The 24,537-nt window shown below is 36.3% G+C and overlaps 1 protein-coding gene across 1 annotated transcript in view; it reads right to left on the bottom strand.

Annotated features, from left to right (window-relative positions):
- The window catches only part of TRHDE (thyrotropin releasing hormone degrading enzyme), a 202,099-nt gene that overhangs the window by 13,269 nt on the left and 164,293 nt on the right, over positions 1 to 24,537 (bottom strand). Inside the window, exons 13-17 of the mRNA XM_014879363.2 lie at positions 16,651 to 16,798; positions 14,460 to 14,557; positions 13,879 to 13,986; positions 2,521 to 2,688; positions 1,876 to 2,016 (exon numbers count right to left, since the gene is read on the bottom strand). Coding sequence (XP_014734849.2) covers positions 1,876 to 2,016; positions 2,521 to 2,688; positions 13,879 to 13,986; positions 14,460 to 14,557; positions 16,651 to 16,798 — 663 coding nt within the window. The remainder of the gene's footprint in view (positions 1 to 1,875; positions 2,017 to 2,520; positions 2,689 to 13,878; positions 13,987 to 14,459; positions 14,558 to 16,650; positions 16,799 to 24,537) is intronic.

The following is a 24,537-nucleotide window of genomic DNA, read 5'->3' as shown; positions in this document are numbered from 1 at the left end:
TATTTCATTTCACTGCACTGAATCTTTTGGTGATCAAAAGAAACTCAACTGGATGTCACGTTTAGAAAAAATCAACTGCCACAATATTGTTGGTAGCTCTGACTTGTGTTTGGAGATCAAACTGAATAAAGGTAACACAAAGAGAGTGTCGAGCAAAAAGACAAACTCTGTTCTTTTCATTTAAAAAAAGGACAATAACAGGTCTTTGATGAGGTCTTACTGATTGTTACGAATTCAGATTACACAGTGATGCATCAAAAGCAAGTGAAATAAATACAATTCAAATTCTAGGTAAAATTAAGATACTTTACATTATAACACCCAAAAGATTTGGCTTGTGGCATAGTTTGTTAAATATTTTCTATTTGTCTACTGCTTAATGTTGTCCACATCTAAAATCACAGGTGTTAGCCAGATTGTCAGATAAATATACTTACCAAGGCAGGACACAACTACAGCATATGTGTTTGTAGCAATACAGATTGTTATGGCTTTATGCCTAAACTCTGGATAAATTCCTGGAGGGACCTGAAAAATTATTTGCTATCTGCACTGGGTTATGTAATAGTAATATATCTGCCATCCACTTTCTGTGTACAAGACCAGTTCCTGGAATAATCACACCAAAAGCAGAGATTTCTTAATTTTTAAACTCTTACAGCTCTTTTGGAAATGGCTTTCAAAAGAAGTATGCTCCTGCAACACAAATTTCCAAAACCAATTCAGGCTCAAACCTATTTTCCCAGATGAATTTCTTCTAAAATCCTGCTTCTTCTAAAATACTACTAAGGATCATCCAAAACATCATGAACAATTTTCTGAATTTTTAGGAAAATTAAAACTCAGTGTCTGAGTTTCTTTGACTCTTACTTTCATGCTGTGAAACCTATACGAAGTTTGCACCTGTATTCATCAGGCACTGGGATTTAGTTCCTTAAATACAGCATCTTAAATATACAATTTCAAATATTCTGTGGTACAATAGTTGTCTCCTCGCAAGTCCAGAATGGAACAAATCTGCAGTGCCTTTCCTGCCAATACCAAAGGTGCAACCTAGCATGGGAAGCCTTAAAAACTTGGACACCTGCCTTTGAGAATCCAAATCTCATCCAAGCTGTGGTCCTTTTTAATCTGTCAGTATCAGATGAGCTGCTGTGCAATCTTTCAGGCCCTCAGGCTATCCCTAAAGAACTACAGAAATTTGTCATTCATTGAATTAATATCAAAATCTTCATTAGAAAAGATTTTAAAATGTTGACTGGGCTTCAGAGTAGGAGCATGTAGCACTTGTTCAAAGAGAAAGAGAAGCAGGTGTAAGGAGCAACCTTGTCTCCTTTCTGTTCATCTATTTTTAATTCATAATGTTGCTCCTCTATTACTTGAAACTCACCTGAAACACAGAGTGGAAAGAAAGGGGATGACAGCGTATTAACATCCTTTTGAAAACTGAAATGTTTCAAAATGTTCATTTTTTTCCACAGCTGAAATAATACTTTTGAAAATATTATTTTTTTCTATCAGACTTCAAATCAGAAAAATTCCTGTGGGAACTGCTGTTTTTTATATATGTAAAAACAGGACTGCAGCACTTGACATATAGATAGAATTCATTATCATAAGCAGAGACACAATACACTAATATATATACAAATGATTGCTAAGAGACAAATGTCTCTATGTGTGTGTGTGATAATCCATGAATAAATGCATTTATAACTCATATGTAGGTATTTCATGTTTAGAGACATCTCTATTTATGGATTAAAAGAGAATGGACTAGATTCAGGAACTTACATAAACACACACCTATACAATACTTACATAAATTACATCAAGGTAAGAAAATGAAAATTAATTAAGAATTTTTATCTTTACCTAGCATTTAGTATTTTCCATTTTTCTCTGAAAAACTTCCAAGCAAGATCTCTTCCATGTGGATTTCGAGCTACGTGAATTATCACATCAATTGCATCCTGATCCAGGACAACTTCTGAGTTGAGAGACAAATTCAAAAGTCTAGTGGGAAAAACAAGAACGTTTAGTTTCACAAACACATTGTCTAACATCAGTCCACCAGAAAACTAGTGGGAAAAAACTCACTGCTGAATTGTTTAAGTCTCCAAGTGAGTTCAGTGGTTTATTTCTATGATTTCAAGGACTGGACACATTTATGATTCAGAAAAATCTTGGTGTAAAAAGATTTCAATAAAAGCTGAGTGCAACTTTACATGTGCACTTTTATAAAATCTGTAAGATCAAATTGGTCAAGATATGGTAAATAAAGGACATGGTAACAAAAAAATACCAGTAATTATTACAGTATTTTAAACATTTCCAATGAACAAAGGAAAATCTGGAACTGAAAAGATGATATGTGTCAATTTTCCTATGCATTAATGCAAAAGTGTAAGATGGTTTAAACAGAAAGTAAGCCTGTACTTGAAAAGAAAATTTCTTTCCTTTAGATGAAAGCTCAAGTGATGATCCATAACTGTGAATTCAAATATAGAATATTTTTACCTGTTGAGCAGGTTTCTGTCATCACTGCAAGTTAAGGCTTCTAATAGTATTTTCTTTTCAGAGATTGCTGTGGTAGAATGAAATTTCATCCAAATGAACTCCCATACATCTTCATCCATCAGTGAAACTCCTGTACAGTAGACAATGTCTCTCACATTGAGAGGGATTCTACAAGAGATATCAGTGTTAGCATTTTGGTAAACAAGCAGCCTCCTGATACTGGGTACAAAGGAGGACAATTTCTGAGACTTCAAAATTACTGTCCAACAGTAACGGTTTTTTTAAAAAATTACATTTGCTTCTCTTTACTGCCACCAATATCTTCCAGGCCATCCTAATGGGCTTTCTAAAGGGTAACACACGCCTGCCATTTTCTTCATAACGCTGTCACATTGTCAGGAGACTATAAAGTATGGTCATGTCATTCATCAACTCATAATGTGCCACATAACCTACAGGTAACATAAGCTCTCCAAATTAGTACGGGATCTTATCACTCTGTTGCTGGGCTCTGTGCCAAATCTCTTGCTCTTTTTGTCCTTTGCACTGTTTTACAACAGGACCTGAGCAGCCAGAAACTCCTCCTTGCTTGTGCTGGAAAGTGCTTCATCTTCATATAGTAACATACAAGCAAGAAAGGACAATGTGACAATGGGTGACAATGTTACTTCAACATGATACTGTTAGGAGTAAAGAAAACAAAAAGATCTGGGGGGGTTTTAAGCATATAATACCAGTACAAAATCAGCTCTGCCATAGGATGGTTGAGAACTGTGATTACTGCAAAATAAATATCGACTGAAACTACAGTTAAATTACCAAAATCAAACCTAGTGCATATATAGTATATGCATATGTACAGTTTTCTTCTAAAAATGTCTCAGCTGGGCTTTCAATTTCCTACTTTGCTTATATTTCCTATACGAGCATAGAAGCTGAAACATTTGTACCACTGTCCCATTAATTGAGGGAGGACCTGTGGACTGGAAGGACTGCCACTATGTGTCTGTGTTTGGATAGTACAGACACAGCAGCAGATGTACTTAGAAGTGGATGTCTAACCCCAGAATGGACAGCACTCTTCACTTTCAAAATTTACAGTAAAACATATCAATCCAAGGAGCTCTCCCAGCTAGTCCATTTTTTACACTCTTTACATTTTTTACCAGCAATTTTAGCAGCGGTGTAGTCAGTAAGCAGAGGATCATTTGCATCTCTGGGAAGGAAGGAGAGCTTAAGACAAGTGCTGAAGTTGATCCCATGACCACAGCCTAGATGTCACCATTTTCCTTGCTAAGAAAACTCTACTGCCACCAAATCAGTAGTAGTGTACTGGCAGTGCTGCAGCAGATCTAATCACTATCATCCAATCAACTGCTCCAGAAAAGGTTTTAGGTCTGTACCTATAAGCTAAGTAATCAGGACAATGTGAAAAAAATCAGCCCCTACACCAAGACATGAAACACAAATACTGCTTTTAAAAGGCTTACCTTTAGAAACTACAAAATGTACAGCTGTGAAACACTACAAACTACTCCTGTGAGAGGCCTGTAATCAGCACTGTAGACAGGGGGGTTCCTCTTGTGGAAATTAAAATTGCTTATGAAAATGTGAAAGCAATTTTTCTTTAACTATTGCCCCTACAGAAAGTCCTCTAATTGAATTTTTTCCATTTGTGGGGACTTTTGCTTTTTCACTTGTCTAGTCATTTTGGGCACGTATTCTGTCATTATCTAAACATCTGAAATCTCTTCACTTTACAGGTTTTTTAATATTATAGGTTCCTGGAAAATTGCAGTTCCAAGGCACTAGATCAGCATGTGAATGTTTGCCCCTTGTATTAACCAAATCAAGTGGATAAAATTACCATTATTTTGGTACTGCTTGGGTTTTAACACTGCAGAACACATCCTGTTGTTAGTAAAACCTCGTCTGTGCCTTCAAGGCTGCTCTGGTTGCTAAAGAGCTAATATGATTGATGAATACTTTGGAAGAATAGAAATAAACGTTTAAGAGCATCACTTTAAATGGCTTTAATCTGAATACTAATCCAATTTATTTAACTTTATTTTTCTTGCATTAGAGATATGGTGAAAATGGAAGATGTAGCTAGCTGAGATCATTTAAAAATTAAACAATTTGCGAGAAAAAGTTAAAAATTAAACAGTTAGAAAAAAATTAATTAAAATCGTGCTGTGCCTTTACAGGGATTTCTTTTTTTCAAGAGTGAATTATAAAGCTCTACAATGAGCTAAGAATAATGTTCTAAGTCATAATTAATTGGTACATATTTGCTCCTATTTAAAGTATGTTCTAACAATTGAAGATACACTTATAAAATTTGACCACAATTATTTATCTTCTGAGGAAATTGTGTTCTAATTTTTTAAAATGTAAATGCACACAGTTTAGACACTTCTTTGATTAAGTAGCAAGTTTCAACACCGTTTAGGGTAAGATTTGACAAATAAAATTAATCAGGAACATTTTTCTTATTTCTGCAATAATTAAACATTTAACTTAAGCCTACTTTTCTTGATGACTATATTTATAATCTTGTTTAATAGGTTACGAGACTCAGATAAGAAACAAGAATGAAGTATTAGTACTTTGTTGGCAGATTTGTAATACAAATTATATTATAAAGAAGAGCACCATACAGCTTATTTTTAGGAACTTCAACCCCAAATTTTATACTCCTATTCTCTGTTACAAACTCCAGGAGTCATGCTGCTGGCACCATCATGCAGACAGGGGAAGGGATGATCCTCTAACACAGCACATACCCGGTCTAAAGAGAGAGGGCAGAACTTCCCCTTGAAAACTGAGGCACAGAGCTGTGATGAGCTTGACATTTAGGCACCTGTCCCACCTCGAATTCAGGGGACATTAACAGAGCATGTGGCTACTCGAGGTGTCTGGGGCAAAGCTATGCACAGTCCCTGTCCTGTGCTCCCAAGTTTCAGGCATCACAGGGGTCTGAGAGAGGCAGGCAGAGAATACATCATCCCTCGAGTGATGGTTATGCTATTGCTCATTCCCATTCCTGCTGCAGATCCCCCACAAGTGAACATGCAACCAGCATAGTCAAGCTCTTCAACACTGATTTTAATGACTGAGTGATAAGTTAAGTACTTCTTTGGGGCACTAATCCCTGCCTAGATATGCCTTTGTCCATTCTGGATAATTTTTGCAACAAAAATACGGCAGTTTATGATCAATTGTTTTGCAAAGTTGTGGAGAGATCATCTCTGAATAAGAAAATTGGAGACTAATCTATCTAATTGCTAAGGATTTCAAATTAATTACTGCTAATCCATAATCATTAAATATAGGGTATTTTACCATGGTAACACACAGAAGTCAGATAGTAAAAACACGGCCTGAACCAGTTGCCCCATAACACCCAGTTTTATATTTTACAAGATGAAGTTCTCTCTAATTTAGACCCAGATGGTCTTTCAGAGTGCTAAGTCCTTGATTAACTCGTGCACTCAACAGTGTTTTCTTCCTCCTTAAGTTTTATTGACTTGAGTGCAAGATTCTACTCAAATGTTGTAACAACCTATTAATTAGTAAATCACTTCAGCAATATCGGCTCACATTAGCTGGCAAAGCTCCAGAAACATTTCAAAATGCATGAATAGCTATGCCTGATTTTTTTCAGTAATTAAAACTTCTAGGGGCTGTGAACACAGAAGAAGGGATTCACTTTACTTTTTTACATTTATCAGACACTCATGTGTGAAAAAAATTAAAATAACTCTCACTTTTTCATGTTTGCTGCTAACAATTTCCGAAAATAGCTGCTAGGCATCAATCCCTTGAAAGAATCCAGAGTCTCTTCCAAGAAACTAACAAAAGTAATTAACCTGTTGGCCATGTTCTCACAAATACTTATGTAGGCGGTTAAACTCAAGTAAAATTCTAAGTTGTTGCAAGACAGTAGCAGTACTGTGTCCATGTGGAACACAGAAATAAAATTATCTACCACAGGTAATTAGATACAGAAATAATGGAGGAAGGAAAGGAAAGAAAAAATGCTTGTTTGGAAAAACATTTGATTTTCTATCACCTAAGCCAGACTTCATTGAAATAGTTCAATTGATGAATGGTAATTTGTTATTTACTACTCCCTCAGATCTATGGAGAGTTTTGTTTATAGACATGCAACACACTCCTATACATGCCTGCAATTGCTTCTCTGGTTGCATTTCCACTGAGTTGTTAAAGGTGCAGTCAAGTAAGCACCTTGACAACTCAGGCAGGTGGATGGACATGAATCCATTATTCCTTGTAGAGGAAACACAACATCTACATGAACAAGTGTGGAGGTTCACCACTCACAAATTTGGCTTGTTGGTTATCACTGTCCTTCAAATTATGTGATGGAAGACATTTACTTCATTATTTACACCCTTCTTAAGATGATAAAGAATTAACCAATGTTCCTAACCATCACAGCATCATGACAGAAGTGAAATGGCAAACAGAAGTCACTGATAAAGCCCATATCTACGTTATTACATTTTGAAAGATTAGATGAGGCTGTTTAATATTACTTAGTAACCAGAAGTGGTTCATTTGTAATGCAAACAACACAGAGATGTGTTCTGACTTGAAACACACAGACAGAACAGGAAAGCTCATCTCATCCTCTTTTCAGTGATCTCTGGCCTGTAGCAGGGCATCTTGCGCCCAGCAAGGGCTTATCTGTTGCTTGTTAACTTCTCAGATATCTGGAACAGGAATAGCTGTCTTGTAGTGAGTTCTTTTGGCACCATAGGATTAACAAGAGTCTGGCATCTCCCAAATGCCAATAAACATCTTAACGTCGAAGTGAGATCTGGAAGATAAGCGGGATTTCTCACTGATAGACACCTCGCTTCACAAACTACAAAAACTACATCAGACTCTCACAAAGCAGAAATCCTCCACGCATTTCAAGGAAATCTGTGGAAGCTTTCCCATGAAGGGGGATGCTTGCTTCCCAGTTACTCACACGGAAATTGAGCGAAGGAATCTGTGTACATTGTCATCATTTTGGTGGTAAGTTACATTTGACTCCTAAACAACATTATTTCTTTGGCTAGCTTTAATATAGGTACCTTGATGTTGTGCACTGGCTTATGTCATGCTGTAATCTACTAGTAGTTCCTTTTAGTTTTATACTGTATAGTTGGCAACTGATTAAGATCTTTGTCTGTTATCTCCTATCTGCTTAATAAATAATTCATTTTATTAAAATAGACCTGATCTGCCATCCTTAGTACTTGCAGACTAGAATGATTTCTTAAATTGAAACTGTTGCCGAAATCTGAAGCTAGGACAGGACTTGTCTGAAGCTCCCACTGGTCCTGTGACGTGGCCCCACCTCATGCACTCCAAGATTTCTCGGAACAATCTGGATGATTAGACCAGAACAGTTTTAAAATATCTGTGTTTGCATTCAGAATCGTCCATCAGTCTCTACTTCTCCTCGTTCACAAAGACACACAAATGCAAACTTCATTAACCTATGGGTTACAGAATGGATGCTGGCTTAGCCTAATTCAGTGCAGCAGCCTGCACTCCCCCCACTGCAAACATCATCAAAACTGATCAGAGTGCTTGTGACAGAAGATTATTAGTAGAAACAGTAAAAGCTGCATTAAAGCTAAAATCACCCCGAAGTGATATGACATCAGCATCAGTGAAATGCATTTACTCTAAGTTTTCTAGGCAATTAATTAAGGTACTTTGTTTCCATATAAAAGACAGTAATAAACAGCAATGGTTACGTTTCTAAAGAAGTTAAAAATCAGAGCAAAGGAAAGTGGCTATGACTAGTTGGGGCCTTCCAACAGGTCCAGTAACATCTCACAGAACATCTGCACATAACTGTGTCTGATGCAATAGAATCATCTCCCACTGTTCAGTGCTGCATGTCAGCAGAACAGCATCATCACAGCTCCAGTAACAGAATCAGAATACCACTACTTCTTTTCCTGTTGAAGGCAAATCAGCTGTCTCAAATCAAAGCAGCTGTCTCACATATTCACATTCATATCATCCTGTTTATATCTGCCCCAAGCAAGAATACATCCACAGTCAACTCTGCCAGAAGAAATGTATATGTGGCAACCAATAGCTCATGTATGGCAAGAGTGGCTGGAAGATAACTGTGCCTGCACCCACAGAGATGTTTGCAAAAAACATGCTCATGTCTAAGATTAAGTTATGCTTCAAGTCATCGTGGTGTGTATTTGGATATTAACCCCCTGCTGTCACCTGTCAGGAGTTTACATATTGCAGTTCTCCATGCATTCTTTCCTGAACTTCAGAAATACATATTTAGTCAACCTACCCAAGGCAAGAAGTCTGAAAATGCTAATCCCCTTAGAAACATGTTTTTCTTTCAGAATAGATGCAGTGAAGGTTAAAGGGGTTAACAAGGCTGATTATTAAGCTCAGGCAGGCATTGAATGGTAATTTTTGTTAATTTTTTAGGCTGAACCACAGTGCTGTTATATCTAAGGAGTGTGAATAATGTATTTCTTCACACATGAAAGCTTCACAGGGATGAGCTCAGTTAAATGACGGCAGAAGCAAACATCTTTATTTTCCAACAGTAGCTTCTCTTGTACAACATTCTGCTGTTGACTGAATCCCAGTAACTTTACATTCTTAAACAACAAGGGAAATTTCAACATGGTTATATGTTTTCTACTCTGTTTATATTCTTCTGAACATTGACATGAAAGTTTTAAGGGTTTCCAGAAGAAGCATATATCCCAATTTAAGAGAATGAAAATTATTGTTTTAATATCACAATCAAGTCAGACGTAAATACAGCCCTTCAAGAAATCAGCCATTTAAAAAAGAGTAAAATTATTTAAATTCACTGATTAAAACACTGCAAGACCTACTTTGAGGTCTATCCTCAGATTTTCAGTAGAAAGAAATTATGACCTTTTTTTCTAACAACGGCAAGGATTAAAATGTATCAATTCCTAGACCAGCAAAACAAGATGTCTCCTTACAGTCTCTTCTGCTTCTGATGCTGTATGTTTGGCTTGCTCCTTGTAAAAACGAATTTATTTCTCAGTTATGTTTTTTTTTCCACTGCGTTTTGCCCTGAAAAAGTGGTCATGAGCAATACCACCTAAAGCCCCTTGCACACTATTTCTGGTATTTCAGGTACTGAAGCTCCTTTTCCCTCAGGTGAATGCTCTCTCATCTTTACACTGGAGAGCTGTATCATTTCTCTTGCAAATGAAATAAATTCCAGTGGCTGAGCTGAAACTAGAGGAGGAACGTGTGTTGCAGCATCTTAATACTGTCCCAAATACCTCACAGACAGGCTTAGGCTTGCTTTCTGCATTGGCAGACACAGGGCTGGGGTACTAAACTGAAACACAGCAAACTGCTGGAATCTCAGCACTGCTGTTTGAACTGGTGCTGAAGTGAAGCTTGTCTGCCAGCTGTGTTGGAAAAGAAAAGGAGCAGTCCTTTTCCTGCTTTAGTGACAATATTGAAAGGCATCTTTTGCAAAGACCCCATTGGACTCTACGATTGCCATTTATTTGATACAGATATCTTACTACCTGTAGTGCTGGACCCTTAGAGGGCCCACTCACACTTCAGAATCTCACATTAAGAGGCTCTTCACAGCACAGTGGCTGCTGCCAGCTGCATTTTGAGAGGCCCCTAAATCCCCCTGTAGGAAGCATAACTCTGAGCATCTGATTCTGCCCTGAGCCAGGCATCCAAAAATGAAGCAATGCCTAAGTCACTTTACAAATTGAAGTCTTCACAGCCTCTCAGCTGACTTCCACTTTCATGCATAGAGGCTGGTGCTGTAGATCACATATAATTTGGGTTTTTTCACTAATTCCAGAATAAAATCTGCATCACTATACTTGGAAATCTAATGGCTATTTTAAACTGTACCTGAAATACTAAGAGGACCTCTGTCCTTGTGCTAAAAATTACCATTATTTTACTTGGTGAACAGTGGCAAATTATTTGCACAGTAAAGAGTATATAATTACAAAATACAAACAGTATCTGATATCATGATTACTTCACTTTCTTATTGTGAAGAGTAGCTGGTAATTCATTTCATCACCAGATTAAATGTAATTACTAAAAACCATGGCAATTGCAAGCATATGCCAGTAAAACAGAGTCAGATGTTATTGTACTACCCAACACTTTATCCAAAATTAAATTTTACAAGTAAAACAGAAAAAACATTTCAAAAGAACATCTAAAAAGTCATAGATTAAAAATGTGGCTAAAAAATTTATGAACGTTAGCATTTCTTCAGTATTATTAATAGCACATTGTCTATTATAGTTATTTCAACTTTAACTGCAGTAACTTCCAGGCAATCAAAAACCTCCCTTATATGATTTACTGACTGTGGTATTTAATATCACATTTTAATTTAATACTGAGTTAATTTTCAGTTGACTACAATCTTGAGACACAACCAAATTCCACTGTCTATACTGCTTTGAAAAATTTGTGCCATCTTCCAGAAAAAGGTTTCTGGGAGGGGATGGATGGAAATGTTGCAAATTAGCCTTTATTTTTACTGTGACAGTGATATTCAATTTTTATCTATATATAAAAAATCTCTGAGCTGTCTAGAACTCGGTTTTTGTGCTCTGGCTATGCAAACCCACGAAAACCAGGCTTTCTACAATCATCAGTCAATCACATGATTCTGTTTCAGAAGAGAGAATGGCAAACCCAAGAACACTTATAGTAATTGCTGATAAGGAATGGAATATGCGAGGATACATAGAGTTTCTGTATCTGTCACCAACTTTTCTCACCAGTTGTCAGAGAAGTCTGGAGAAAGAGGAGCAGCAAAGGAGAGGAGTTTCCCCTTCTTTGTAAGGAAACAAGCTCTGAGGGAATCTTACACATTCTGAGGCGCTTGTTTACAGCAAATTCATAAACAGCTGTTAAGGGTACCAAGCTGAGCAAAGCACTTGATTGATGAGAAAGAATACAAAATGGCACCTCTTAGATGTGCTCTCTGCATATATCTTGTACTTATCTGCTTGCCCTTTGAACTTGAGCTAGTTATTGTCTCTGAAGTGCTAAAAGAGGCAGAAGCATGACTCAAACACTAAGCTAATTAAATTCTGATTGTGGAATCATCGGTTTCTTGGTTAAAAAGCATGAAAAAAAGACCCCTTTCTTTACTTTTAGGTTTCAGTCCAACTTAGCTTAAACTGAGTAAAGGTGCTATGGGGTAGCTCTGATTCAACAGGGTCTGAACATTCCTGAGAAAACACTGACATACCCTACAAATGCTGTTATTGTGAAACACAAGCTGATTTTATGTTTACTGAGCTGCTATTATTAGCAGTCTTTGTAAAGTTGTTTCAATATAAGTAGATAGGAAACGAGTTTTGCTCATATATTAGTTACATTCAGGATGTGAGACTGCTCTGAGAAAACTGGGAAATTCTGGAGTGCGGGACTGAACAAATCCTACAATCTTAAAAAAATAAATAAAAGTGTGTCTCTATCTTCTCTGCCAGTTGTGCCCCTATTTATCAGCTGACTGTCAATCTCTATTCTGTAATTACATTATTTGCTGCAGCCATTTTTCAAAACTGTGCAATTCCTTTGAGTAACACATTGCTTTAACTTAGTAGCTGTTCTCCTCTGCCCGGCTGGTGCTTTTATCATAATACTCATCACATGCTGGCAACCACAATCTTCTGCTACCAAAAATGGCCCCATTGAAAGGCTAAGATGAATCTTCAGACAGCTCCTTAAATTTATTCCTTTTCTCTCTTGCTACTGTTAGTAAAGCAATAAGCTTGTGTTTTGTTATGTTTTTCTCTTCTGATGCCTCCTTTCTTAATCCTATTGGAAAGACAGGCAGGTAGCTTTGCATGGTGACAGCTTTTTTAACACTGAATAATCTACTGCTGTGCATGCTAATAGGTAATGCTAGGTTTGATTAACTAATTTTGCAAATGAATATCTAAGTAAATTACTTTTGCAGACTGTTTCCAATGATTCTTTCTCTTTAATTGCCTCTTTGAATAGCTTCATACTGATTGTTGCTGCTTATGATAAGAATTCATATAATACCCTGGGGTATTTATTTCATAGTAAATATATCTGGTATCACTTTACACAAGAAAACCCTCCACCTCACACACATCTTACTTAAAGGTACATAGTCATAGTTTCAAGTTATTTTTCCCCCAGAAGTTTCAAAGTCATATGCAATTTCCCTTCATGGCTGGTTTTAAGAAACATTTGGATACTTATGTAACTGGGTATGCCCATAAAGGATTTTTAAAGATTACAAAGGCAGACAGAGATAAATTAATTGCAAACAAACACCAAGAAGTCCAAGAAGTCTCTGAAAAATCCTGCTTGTTTGTATGGCTACAGAGATCCTTTTGCTGAGCTAATACAAGACTGTGACTAAAACTGAGAGCATCTTTCTCATATTTTTTTCTTTTGTATTTGAAAGTAAAATATTCTCTTTTAAATCAAAATATCATGCCATGCACAACTGTGTACAGTGCAAATATTTCACATAACCAGAAAATCCACTATTCTTTCTAAATAAGTTGTGGTCTTAACCTATACTCTGCACTCATCTCACTGTCCATATATGACTACATACTTAGATATTTGAAATTTCAATTATTTTATATTTCTTAGATGCTTGCCTTTAAAGATAAACTTCATACACTATCCATGGCCCATGTTCCTTTGCCTCAGCTGAATAAACCTACATAATAAACTTACATATTTGCTGTCAAACCACTACAGAGCTGCTAATGCTCAAGGCATCAGCTCTCATATTATCTGCTCTCTGAAACCTTACATGAGCTTTTCATGTATTCCTGAATCACATTAATTTTCAAGTCTTCACCCTTAAATACCTCGTAACATTTCCCTCCAACACTTCTCCTTCCTTACTTCTCAGTCCTTCTGTCTCTAACCTCTCTCACTTTTTTAAATGTTTAGCACCTTCTGCTCTCTTACCCCAACCCAGGTTTCAGGTTTGTCTGACATCATGATGTTGACTCATCTTTCTTTCTTTAAATCCATCCATAAAATCCATCTTCTTATCTCCTAGCATAGAATTATCCAACAGCAATTTATCAGGAGTGGGCAGAATCCCCTCCACCGAATCATATATGCAAAGTCAAATAATTAATTCTGAAACCCCACAGACATTTTTAAATGACAGCCAGCAACCTCTGCTTCCTCCTGTAAATAAAACCTTTGCAAAAGACAGCACAGCAGACAGGGCGGGCAGGAAGGGAAGAGCTGTACTGCTTCTCAGTAAGAGAAATGTGAGATAGACATTTCAGCTCCACTTACCTGTTCCTATTGCTAGAAATCCAGTCAGAGATTAAGGTTGCAGCCTGCTGGTGACAGTGTTTATTCCCGAAGCTGCAGGCCAACATGATGACTTCCCGACGTAACTCTCTGTCCAAATTAAAGAAAGCAATAAAGCTGCATTAACAAATGTGTTCAAACGTTTAGAAAAAAACTATTTCTTATAACAGTGACAGCGACCAGTGACAATTGGGCTTTACAAATCTCAGTGTTAAGTTTAATGCCTGCAACAACTGAAGAAAGGTCATGGATCAAAACCAGCCCCCATTTACACTTAGGCACTCTTCCTGACCTCTGTGGTCACGTGAGTGCAAGTTCTTAGAAATTCAGTGCAGTCAGATATGAAGTTAGGGCTTAGGAAATCATGTTCTCCCAGCTTAAGAAAGAAGAATTCATCTCACAGCATCTTTCTGCTCTCCTCGCAACCCAGAAAAGAAAAACAGGAGGGTGACAGAGCTAAGGAATTATGACTGATTTATGCTAAACATGAATACATTTTAGGAGGGTGCATTCATATAATTATATTTCACAAATAAACAATAAAGAAGTAAATATAACAGTACTCATGTTGGTATGATGCTTGAACAAGTGATTTGTTTAAATTGTTTGTTGGCCATCCAAGCTTCAGATACATTGATGCCACTTGTCTTAAAATATACTCCTAAGGAGAAAAGAAAAAAGTATATTTCACGTTAAAAATAATTTATTTTGCTTGAAATTGAAGTACTGCTGACTAGTGAGGTTTGGCCACTCTTTTTACCTTCAAATAATGTCCAATTACAAAGACTTAGCAAAGCTACTTGTCCACTTATAATCCTCCTTTACTGCTATATTAAGAAGCAATCTCTAGACAAGCTACTTGATTAGATGCCTAGTATAAGACAATTTATTAATATAAAATCCACAAATTTCAAAGGTTTATTACATGATACTTTGAACTTACAATGCACAGCTGAAAAATTACAAGAGTGTCAATAGCTTAATTTCTACTTCGTGGCCAATCTTGACTACACTTTGCATGTTCACTTTTAAAAGAACACTGTTTTAATTTCCATAGCCATGGCAAAAACGTTATGTGGGTACAGTCAATTGACTTCAGAATACATAACCATGTGGCTGCAAATAAGCTTTGTACACTTAATGACACTATGCTTTAAGTTTTGGCTCCTGGTGTGCTTAAGGAACAAAACAAGCACAAGACATATTTTAGTGACTTCTACTTTTTACACAGAGGACATATTTACATATTCTGACCAGTTTTGAAGAAAACCACTGTCATTGTATTCAGCATAATCTTTTTCCAGTGGAATTCACCAATTTGAAAAAGAGAACTGAGATACACAGAACTGCATAGGAGAGCATCTATTTTATTATTACAGATGCATAGGCATGTATATATGTCAACACAAAGGAAGATTCATACTGCAGCTTTCTCTAGCAGATATGTTATTCTGTGACTAAAAAGACTTTTTATTTCCTCTGCTATCACCTTGGCTTTCAAAACTCCCATCAGTAGTGATAAAACATAACCCAGCTGTGAATTTTACTGGTTTTATTTATTAAAATTGTGTTTTCTTTACACAACCATGCTTAAAAGTGAAATAGCAATGGCAGACTCCTAAGAATTTTCAGTTGAATTTTCTTTACAGTTAATAACAGACTAAATAAGCAAACTATTTCAACTGCATTTTACATTATGGCTCTGGTTTGCATGTAGGCCTTAGTATATGTTCTACAAAAATAATTTTCCATGCCATCAGGCAACTCTGTGTATATGTATATGTGTGTATATCTATATATGTATTAACTTCTACATATATACATAACAGTCACTTCTAACTTTCTCCTGTCTGAGTATGGTGCCTACAGTCACATACAAAACAAACAAATATACACTTAAGAAGAAAAGAGCAACCTTAGGAATTTCAGGCTTTATAAAGTTCCTTCATTTGAAGGCTTTACAACATTACATAAAGTTACTGTGTGCTGGCCATTGAAAATATGTAGTGTGCATAAAATTCATAGTGAATAAAAACCCCAAGAGTTCATAATTGTCACTGGCTGCAGTCAAATCCTGTGTACTTCATAAACCATGCCTCAGAGTAGCTACAGGTAAATGTTTAAATATTTGCCATGTCTATCTTAATTATCTACTGTGAGCTATTACTGCTGTCCCTTTGGACACAATTATGAATGGGCTTTTGACTCAACAGTGATCTAATTCTTGTTAATTATGATAACTGTATTGGATTCACCAAGGATTTTGGAATGAAATAATGACTACAAATCTTTGCTTCAGTTGCATGTATTCTGTTCATTTGTGCCTAGATTTGCTGTTCTTGCTGATCTTGGGCACCCACTTAAATATCACCATGGGGCTCCTCAAAAAAAAAATGGCAATAGAATACTTTGACTCTTTTAAGTGAAATACTTTATTTGTCATTGCATTTTACATGAGGGATAATTACCTTTCCTTCTTCTATTCACATATGCCTCAAACAACAGTTATCACTGTTCAAATGTAAATGAACCAAAGCTTGATAATTGCTATGTTTAAATAAAGAGTAATTAGGAAGAAAGTTAATATCCCTAGGTCATTTACAGTATCTGACTGGGGAACAGTTCAAATCTCAGCAATAATATGAGAGAGTAAGAGGCAAAAGGAAGAAAGGCAGGAAGGACAGACAGATGGAGTGAGGGGAAGCAGGAAAGGAAGAACCAGAGGAAGAAAGAGAGGAAGACTTTATCTCTTACATTGAAGATGTTGTAGTTTTCTGTACGGTCCAGCAATTTATCTAGAGGATAAAGAGCTCGGCTGGCAGCATGCCAAGGCAGGAAATCTTTCTCCTCTGAAAGATACCTCATAATCTCCAAGGGAATATTCTGAGGCAAATAACCAGCTCTGAAGAATAAAATAAGTTAGTATTTAATTGGTTTTCAGAAGATACTCACGATGGGGAATAAACAACTTATTTTTTTTCCCAAATGAAATTAAAATGCAGAAAAAGTTATAAACTCATCACACTTTAATGACATAAAAATCAACCTCATAAAAAACCAGCAACTTGCAGTCTCTCCCAACACATAGAAGCATACTGACTTGATGAAGTAAGGCATGAACACACATGAAAGGAAACCAGACAAGCTATCCCTACTTTGAATAGATTCCTGTGGTTATGAAAGACATGAATGAAGAAATAACTGCCTTTAAGGAAAGAAATCAAAAAATAACCAAAAGAAAAAGAAAGGTGTTGCTTTGTTCATTTGTAAGACAGAAAGCTGTCTGCATAAAATCAACAATCCACAGCATTTTGCTTAAGAAAACATTTCTACTGACCATCAGCAATCGAAAAGAATTAGTGCTGAAGAAGAAGCTTCAGTTTTAAAGTTATTCACCTTACTCTTTTCTCTCTCCTTTAGAACTGCCTTGTCTTTTATCCACCTTAAGCCACTTTGAAAGGACTTATCCAGTGACATCACTTTGGTTCAGGATATTCCAGCACTTTGCATATAAATTATGAAAATTTTCAGGTGTTTATAAATCAGCCAGCTAAAATTTTATTCCATTTTTTGCAATCATAAAAGACCTCCCCCTGCATGGAAAAGAGTGTAGAGGGGGTACAGGAAGGGTTCTGAAATTATAGCATTGCACATAAAATGCAATACACACACAAGCATTTGAAAGTTACTTTAAAATCCAAATACAGAAAATGCCAAGCTTTAGCTTTCGCTCTCACTTTCTTTTACAGAACAGCACTTTTTCTTCACTATCCAGACTGCAGAGACAAAGTGCAATCCTGTGGGTGTGAACTGTCCAGAAACACTCTGTCTACTCTCCTGATGCAAGTGTTTAAATCCAAAAGGAATTAACTATCTGCCTAGAGACAGTTAATAGTTTTCATTAAACAGTTAAAAGCAGCAAGGTAGATTGCACAAAGTTCAATTTAATAGGCTACAGTATGACATAGTTTCATAGACTAGTTTTTCTCCTTCACTGGCAATGTTCCTTTAATTTCCATCAATGTGGAAGAAATGCAAACATAGCAAACAAATAAAATTATACACATTAATACGGAAATTAACCATTGAATACATGTTAATATAAATTTTTATCTCTGCTGTAATATCATGTAAGAACTGCCTCGTTGCTTGAAATAGCTTGTTTCCTTGCAATGTACACCACATCTTGCAGACCTTCATTTTTTACACTCTCTGTTGGAAGAATTACACTCTGTTCCCTTGATGTTGTCAGGAAAGAATGAGTTCATGTAACAGATTTCAAAAGTATCTATCCCACCCTCCAGTCTGCTTCATGTCATTTTTGTCCACATTTTATCAGCTCTGCTTTCAACTCTGGTTCCAGCACATACTCAAGCACGAAAAACAAGATCACTTGGGGAGCCCACTGTGCCAACTGAGGAACTGAGCAGATATGAAATGAAACTGGTAAAGCTTTTAGAGCAGGGCAGTGGACAAAGTCTGATGCATCTGAAGACAGAAGGCTACTCCATTTTATAGGTCTTGTTTCTGCAGCAGCAGAGTATCATTAAGATGAGTTCTATGTCTTAATAGTTTGTAAAGATTTCTAAACATAATTAATGGAGCCAGAAGCATGCTGGACTGACTGCAGTTAAAAATCTTGGAGATAATGTTAGCAAAGAGGTAAACTAGCTTAATGTTGCATATACATCATTAGTTTCTAATAGAATTTGTGATTATTTTTACTGATAATTTGATTGACATGAAGAAGTGTGAAGTAAGGAACAAGAGGAATAGCTCTAGGAAACATGCTGCTTAAGGAACAAACAGATTAATGTTTATTATAGCTGCACTAATGGACATTTAAGTTCATGTTTTGAAATTAAATTTACCTATACTAAGTGCAAAAAGGAAATCAAAACTGCAAAACAAACACACTATTTCTATTTAAGCTTAACTTCTCCATAAAGACACATAAGAAGTGAACTCAGAGATCAATCTCTTATTCCTAAACTCAGAGCTTCCTGATGAGTTTCAAATTTGTGATTCTTGGATGATGACACTCATCCTGTTCACAACAGCTGTTACACTGCTTCTAACTTCCAAATTTATCAGGCTATTCAATTATGCCTGACTCTCACTTTTCCTATTGTTTCCCTAAGAGTATTGTGCAACTTACACAAACAGATCATGGCAAAGTTCTATCTTTTCCTGTTTACTCCTGACCCTCCTTCTGTCTCTGGGTATGACCCTAGAAGAGCTTATGCCCAGTATCATCAAAATCACCCTCTAAACCATACATCAACCAATCCATCCCAAGAGAAGGGATGGGGCTGAAGGGAGATGAAGGATTTTTGGGGATGAAGAGAGGTTCTTGTCGTAATTATATAAATGACAACAAATTCATCACTTCAGATCGTGGTTTAGAGGAAAAGTGATTATGGCTGCTACAATTAATGTTAAACTCTTCTGTCAGCACATGCTGGGCAGTACAGATGCTAAGATGTACCTCTGAGAGAACTTAAGCAGAGACACATCCATATCTCAAATCAGTGGCACTTAAAACAGCAACTTTCCCCAAGAAAATATAAGTGCTTCAGGAACATTACATTCCTTGGCAGAATGTTCTTTATATTTTACACTATTTTACTTCATGGATGCCCACAGAAAACCACGATAGCCCCATTCTTTTACCCTAGTTGCTAAGCCATGTTTATGAACTTTTTACTCCAAATACACCGCACCCCTATATTATTTGGCATTAAATAGCTTCTGTCAAGAGGTAGTTGTGTTTATTATTTCACCTTTTTGCATAAAAGGTATATGTTATAAATTATTAATTATATACTACAGATTTAATACCTTGAGGAGTATTTTCATTCGGGAGGAAAAAAAAAAGAATATTTTAGTAAGGTTAAGGCCAAACATTAAGGCTGCTAATTTTTTATATTCATCGTTGAGAAAATAGGATACAAGGTTAAACTCTCACCCTAAACCATAAAATGTATAAGAAGTCCTAAAATCCAGATCACACATCTAGGACCTGTGTGAAGTGTCCCAGGAGGTAGCATGACTACAATGACAACCAGGACAGCAGAAGACAGAACCTCGATAAAGCAGTGTGACTGTGTGGTGAGCTGTGCTTTAATATTCTGCAGATTCACAAAGCACAACAATTGGTTTCTTGACTTTTGTATTTTAATACAATCACACTCTTTTAGTTTATGCTAAAAGCTTCTCCAGTGTTAAAGAGTTACTTCAAGACTTCTCTTTCCCAGGGAATTCTGCATTCAGCAAGATGCACTGGGCTCACTTGAACAGTGGCGAACCAGACAAAGGGTGCTGGCATGATTCTAGGATTCTCCTTCACTAGCGTGGAAGAACTAAAAAGATGGTTACATAGGATCTGGTCAGCAAAAGCATTTATGGAGTATCACAATAACCAAAATGAGGAAAGAAGGCAGAAGAGAGAATGAGTCTGCTCTGAGTATCTCTGTGAACTCTGTTGGAAAAACACAGATCTGGGGAAATGTTGAACAGAAGTGTTTCACAATGATTATAACAATAATAAAAAAACTAAAAATAGCAACTTTCCTATCAAAAGTAAAACCGTAAAATAATTTCCCTGTCATATAATTGCCTAGAAATGTTCACTCAAAGGTACTACAGAGTGTAAGTTTAGTGCATACTCTACACATGCAGCTTGAACTTATTCTCTCTCCGTTTCAAGAAAGTCACTGGAAGGTTAGTGACAGAAATCCTTATTTTTCTTGTGCCTTTTTAGCCATCAATCATATTGCTATCTTTAAGTCCAGCAAAATTACTATCAGATATTGCCTGTCAAAGTCCAAATGCATGAGAGTCAGGGCTAAGAAACAAGGTTCCTTTCTAGCCTAGCCATCTTGGAGGAAAATTGAAATATTGTCTGTCACTAGGGGAAGAACTGATTATGAGCTATACTGAAACCAGGTAACAAGCATAAACAGCACAGAAATACTGTGATGTCCGATCTTACATCTAGTCTGAAACAGGCAGCGTTTTCTCTAGGTATGTTTCCAGTAGCCACCTGAGAATCTTAGCAAGCCTGTATCTCTTCATTAAAAATTCCACAGAGGAACCTGGGATAGTTTTGGCAAGTATCCTAACAGATAAAATAGTTAAATCAAACAGTGTTGATACATAAACAGTGGCTGAAAGCATACTGATATTCAGGTGAAACATTTCTCAAGGGCAAGGTTTAGAAGTTTACAAAACTTCATGTATAGTATCTAGAATTAAAAGAGCCTTAAGAACTCATCGAGTGTCTCCCTTTCCAAAGCAGATTCATACCAGTGCCATTCCTGACATAAACTTGTTTTGTTTATATAGGCCTCTACCAACGGATATCCTAGGAACACGACTATTTCAGTACTGCTCTGCCAAGAGGAGGTAAGAATATCATAGCTCAGATCTTTTGCCCTGTAAATACTCATAGAAGAGTACCCATTGCATATATTCATAGAAGAGATCCATTGCATGTAATATATAAAATGATCTGTTGTTTACATATCTTCAGGATAAAGTACAAAAAGCAGACATCCCTCTTTACAGTATTTCAGATTAGAGAGTTTTGATTTGACATCACGGGTCATATAGAAATCAGCCTAGACTTAAAACAGCCTCTACGAGCCCTCTCTAAGCCAACTTTCCCCATACTGAGTCATTTGAAACATATGACTACAAAAGCAAAATTTAACCAAAAAGATCACATTTTAAAGGTTTCGTTGCTTTATCAATTTTCATGTATCTGTCCTAACCTATCAGTTCACCACCATGCCAATTGTTCTGTAGCCAGCACTACACACAAGAGCATGTGTCAGAAATGCAGCACCACATGAGTTTTGTCTTACTATCTATGTTCCTGATTTCACAGGTGCCTGCCAAACTGAACAGGAGAACAGGAACGTGGAGTGGCAAAAAGATCTGGTGTTATTAGACAAATTGCCTCTAGACAAACATTCTGGTTCAGCAGGTTTTTCATGCCAAAGGAGATTGCTGACGAACTATATTGAAAATGTGATCTATCATTTTTATGAAAGGACAGAGGTGGAAAAAGATTTTCCATAAGTTATATATAAGTATTATGTGGTTTATGATATAATATCATATAATATCATAAGCACCAATGCTTAGCAAGGTATATTATCCTGCTTACACTGAAGAAGCTGCTACAGTGGCCATTGCTACAGAGAAAAGAGGCAATGAACAGAAAAAGAAAGTACTGAACACGGTTATGAAATATCTCTCACAAAGATTTCCCAATAAAAATCTCATGGCAATCAAAAATAATCTTTAAATTACATGAGCTTTTAATGACTCAGATAAAAGCAGAAGATCTAGACTGTATTATGAAACATCAGTGTGTATTCATCTGCATTCTGACCTTGATTTGTTCTTTACACTGAGCTACTGAACTTATGGACAGATCCCAGCACATTCATTTTCCCCTTAGGGACAAAGTACCAAATGGTAGTGTAATTGCCAAGGGAAAATTATTACTCTGTTCTGAATTATTTCTATCATAAATCCAGCACCAGTCAAACAGACTCTGTCACAAAAACGACAGGGTTGCCGTACAGTGATGAGAGTCTCACATACAAGGGCACCATAAATCCTTTAGTCCCACCACCCAACAAAGACATTATAAGTCATGTGTTTAAATCAAAATTAGAAAATCCAAGCTGGCAGCAAACTGATCTGCATTACAGAAACAATGGAAATGAGGTGATTTACTTGCTGCTAGTTTAAAACTCACTCTGCCTCATCTGTTTCTTAGAAATGTGTAAAACATGACTAGCTGTTTGTCTGGGTAATTTTGAAGGGGTAAAACGCAGCTCTTCAGAACACAGATGTGCAACTCAGATTAGCATCAGTTCTGTTTCTGTGCATGTGCAATATATGAATAATTAGACTATACTCATTAACTCCTAGAGACAGTTTAAAGTAACTTAGGATTCTTAATTGTTTTTTAACACTGTTTTACCACGGAGAAACTTGGCACCAGTGAACATCCACATATAACTGTATCTGCCTTTTTTATTTTTTCAGGACCTGTCAAGGACTGGTGTCTCCACCAATGTATCAGGACATTCTTTCCCACAGTGCTTTAACAGCAATTCCTTGATAGCTGAGTAAAAACATGTATGTTGAACCCTGACATGTCAAAAAAGCTTTGGGCAAGGTGACCCATACAACTGGGAAATTCTCTCTTTAGTCACAGATTTCCCCTTCAACCCCTGCAAGGCTAGAAGTCAACGATTAAAAACTTAGGGTGACTGGCATCCATGTTCAACCACAGACGCTGCAGAAAGAATGTTTTATCACAGAAAACTAATGGACAATCTGTAATAAAGGTCCAGTATCAAAGAATAATCTACCTCATCCTTCCCTCCCAGGATTGAGCTGGTTTTATATAAGGACCATATAAGGATTTTATTTTTCTAAGATACCAAAGTGACTTAATGGAGGCATTGTGATCTATATGAGCTACGGACTTCCACGTAAACAGAACTGGAACGCACATCTGCTCTTTGATGAACACAAAAGCAAATTTTTGCTTACAAGACCATTTTAAGAACTACATTTAATTAGCATTCAATCTCTCAAACATTAAAAGATTCAGAGAGTAAGACAGTTTTGAGTGAAGCCTGCTTCTTATTATGTTTTCTCACATGCAAAATATTTAAGGACTCTTCAAGTGACATTCAACTCTACACAAGAGCATTTGAAGCATCCTACAAAGAATAGTTCGAATTCAATGTAATTATCACAGTATTATGTGGCTTAAATTATCTCACACAGTTTTAGAGTTGCCACGTAAGCAAAGACTAATATTAATTTGAATTACCCACCTCTGTTGAAAACAGAAGAAAACCTCAAATCTAAACCCCTCTATGCTTGTAAAAACTGTAGTTCACAATCACTCGTTTCCTCTTCTTCCCCAAATGGAAGAAAAATGAATTAAAAAGGAGCACTACAAGAAGAAAAGGAATAATCTTACTGCTAAAGATTAAGGCTATGCAGTAAGGTATATCATGTTTTTCATTATCATGAAACCATGATTTTTGAGAAGTATGTAATTCACAGAGTTAAATTAAGTAAAGAAATTTGAATGTATTTCCAGGGCTAATAGACATCAATTTCAGATGACTCAATTATTATAAGTGTTATTTATTTTCTTTCTTGGTGATTTTTGTTGGAAAGTGTAGAATGAAACAGCTCTTCTATTCATTAAGTTGTCAACAGGTGATGGTATCTATGACAGAATGTTTGAGCAAAATCAAAACTGAGTTAGTTTATTATTATGCACAATACTTTTTCATCACTCCCTGTTTGCCTGGTCTAACGTTTATATTTTGCGTATCAGTCAGACAAGTGAAACGTGTTTAAAAGCTAGAAACTTCATATGGATAGCACAAAATTCCAATCTTGAAAACACACACATGCAATCCAAATTTGTTTGTCAGAATATCTAGAGAATTAGATATTCGTTTTCTAAAGGTAATTCCCAATAAACATATTTATAATAAAAAGATTTGCTGAAATTCTCTTAAACCCTCACCTATTTCCATTTTCCACTTATTTCCATTTGCAGAGAGGAAGAAGACACAAGCAATATAAGTG

This window comes from Sturnus vulgaris, chromosome 5 (genome assembly GCF_052056855.1).
Source record: "Sturnus vulgaris isolate bStuVul1 chromosome 5, bStuVul1.hap1, whole genome shotgun sequence".
NCBI lineage: Eukaryota > Metazoa > Chordata > Aves > Passeriformes > Sturnidae > Sturnus > Sturnus vulgaris.
The sequence above is the reverse complement of the archived record's forward strand: the minus strand, read 5'-3'. Positions and strand labels throughout refer to the sequence as shown.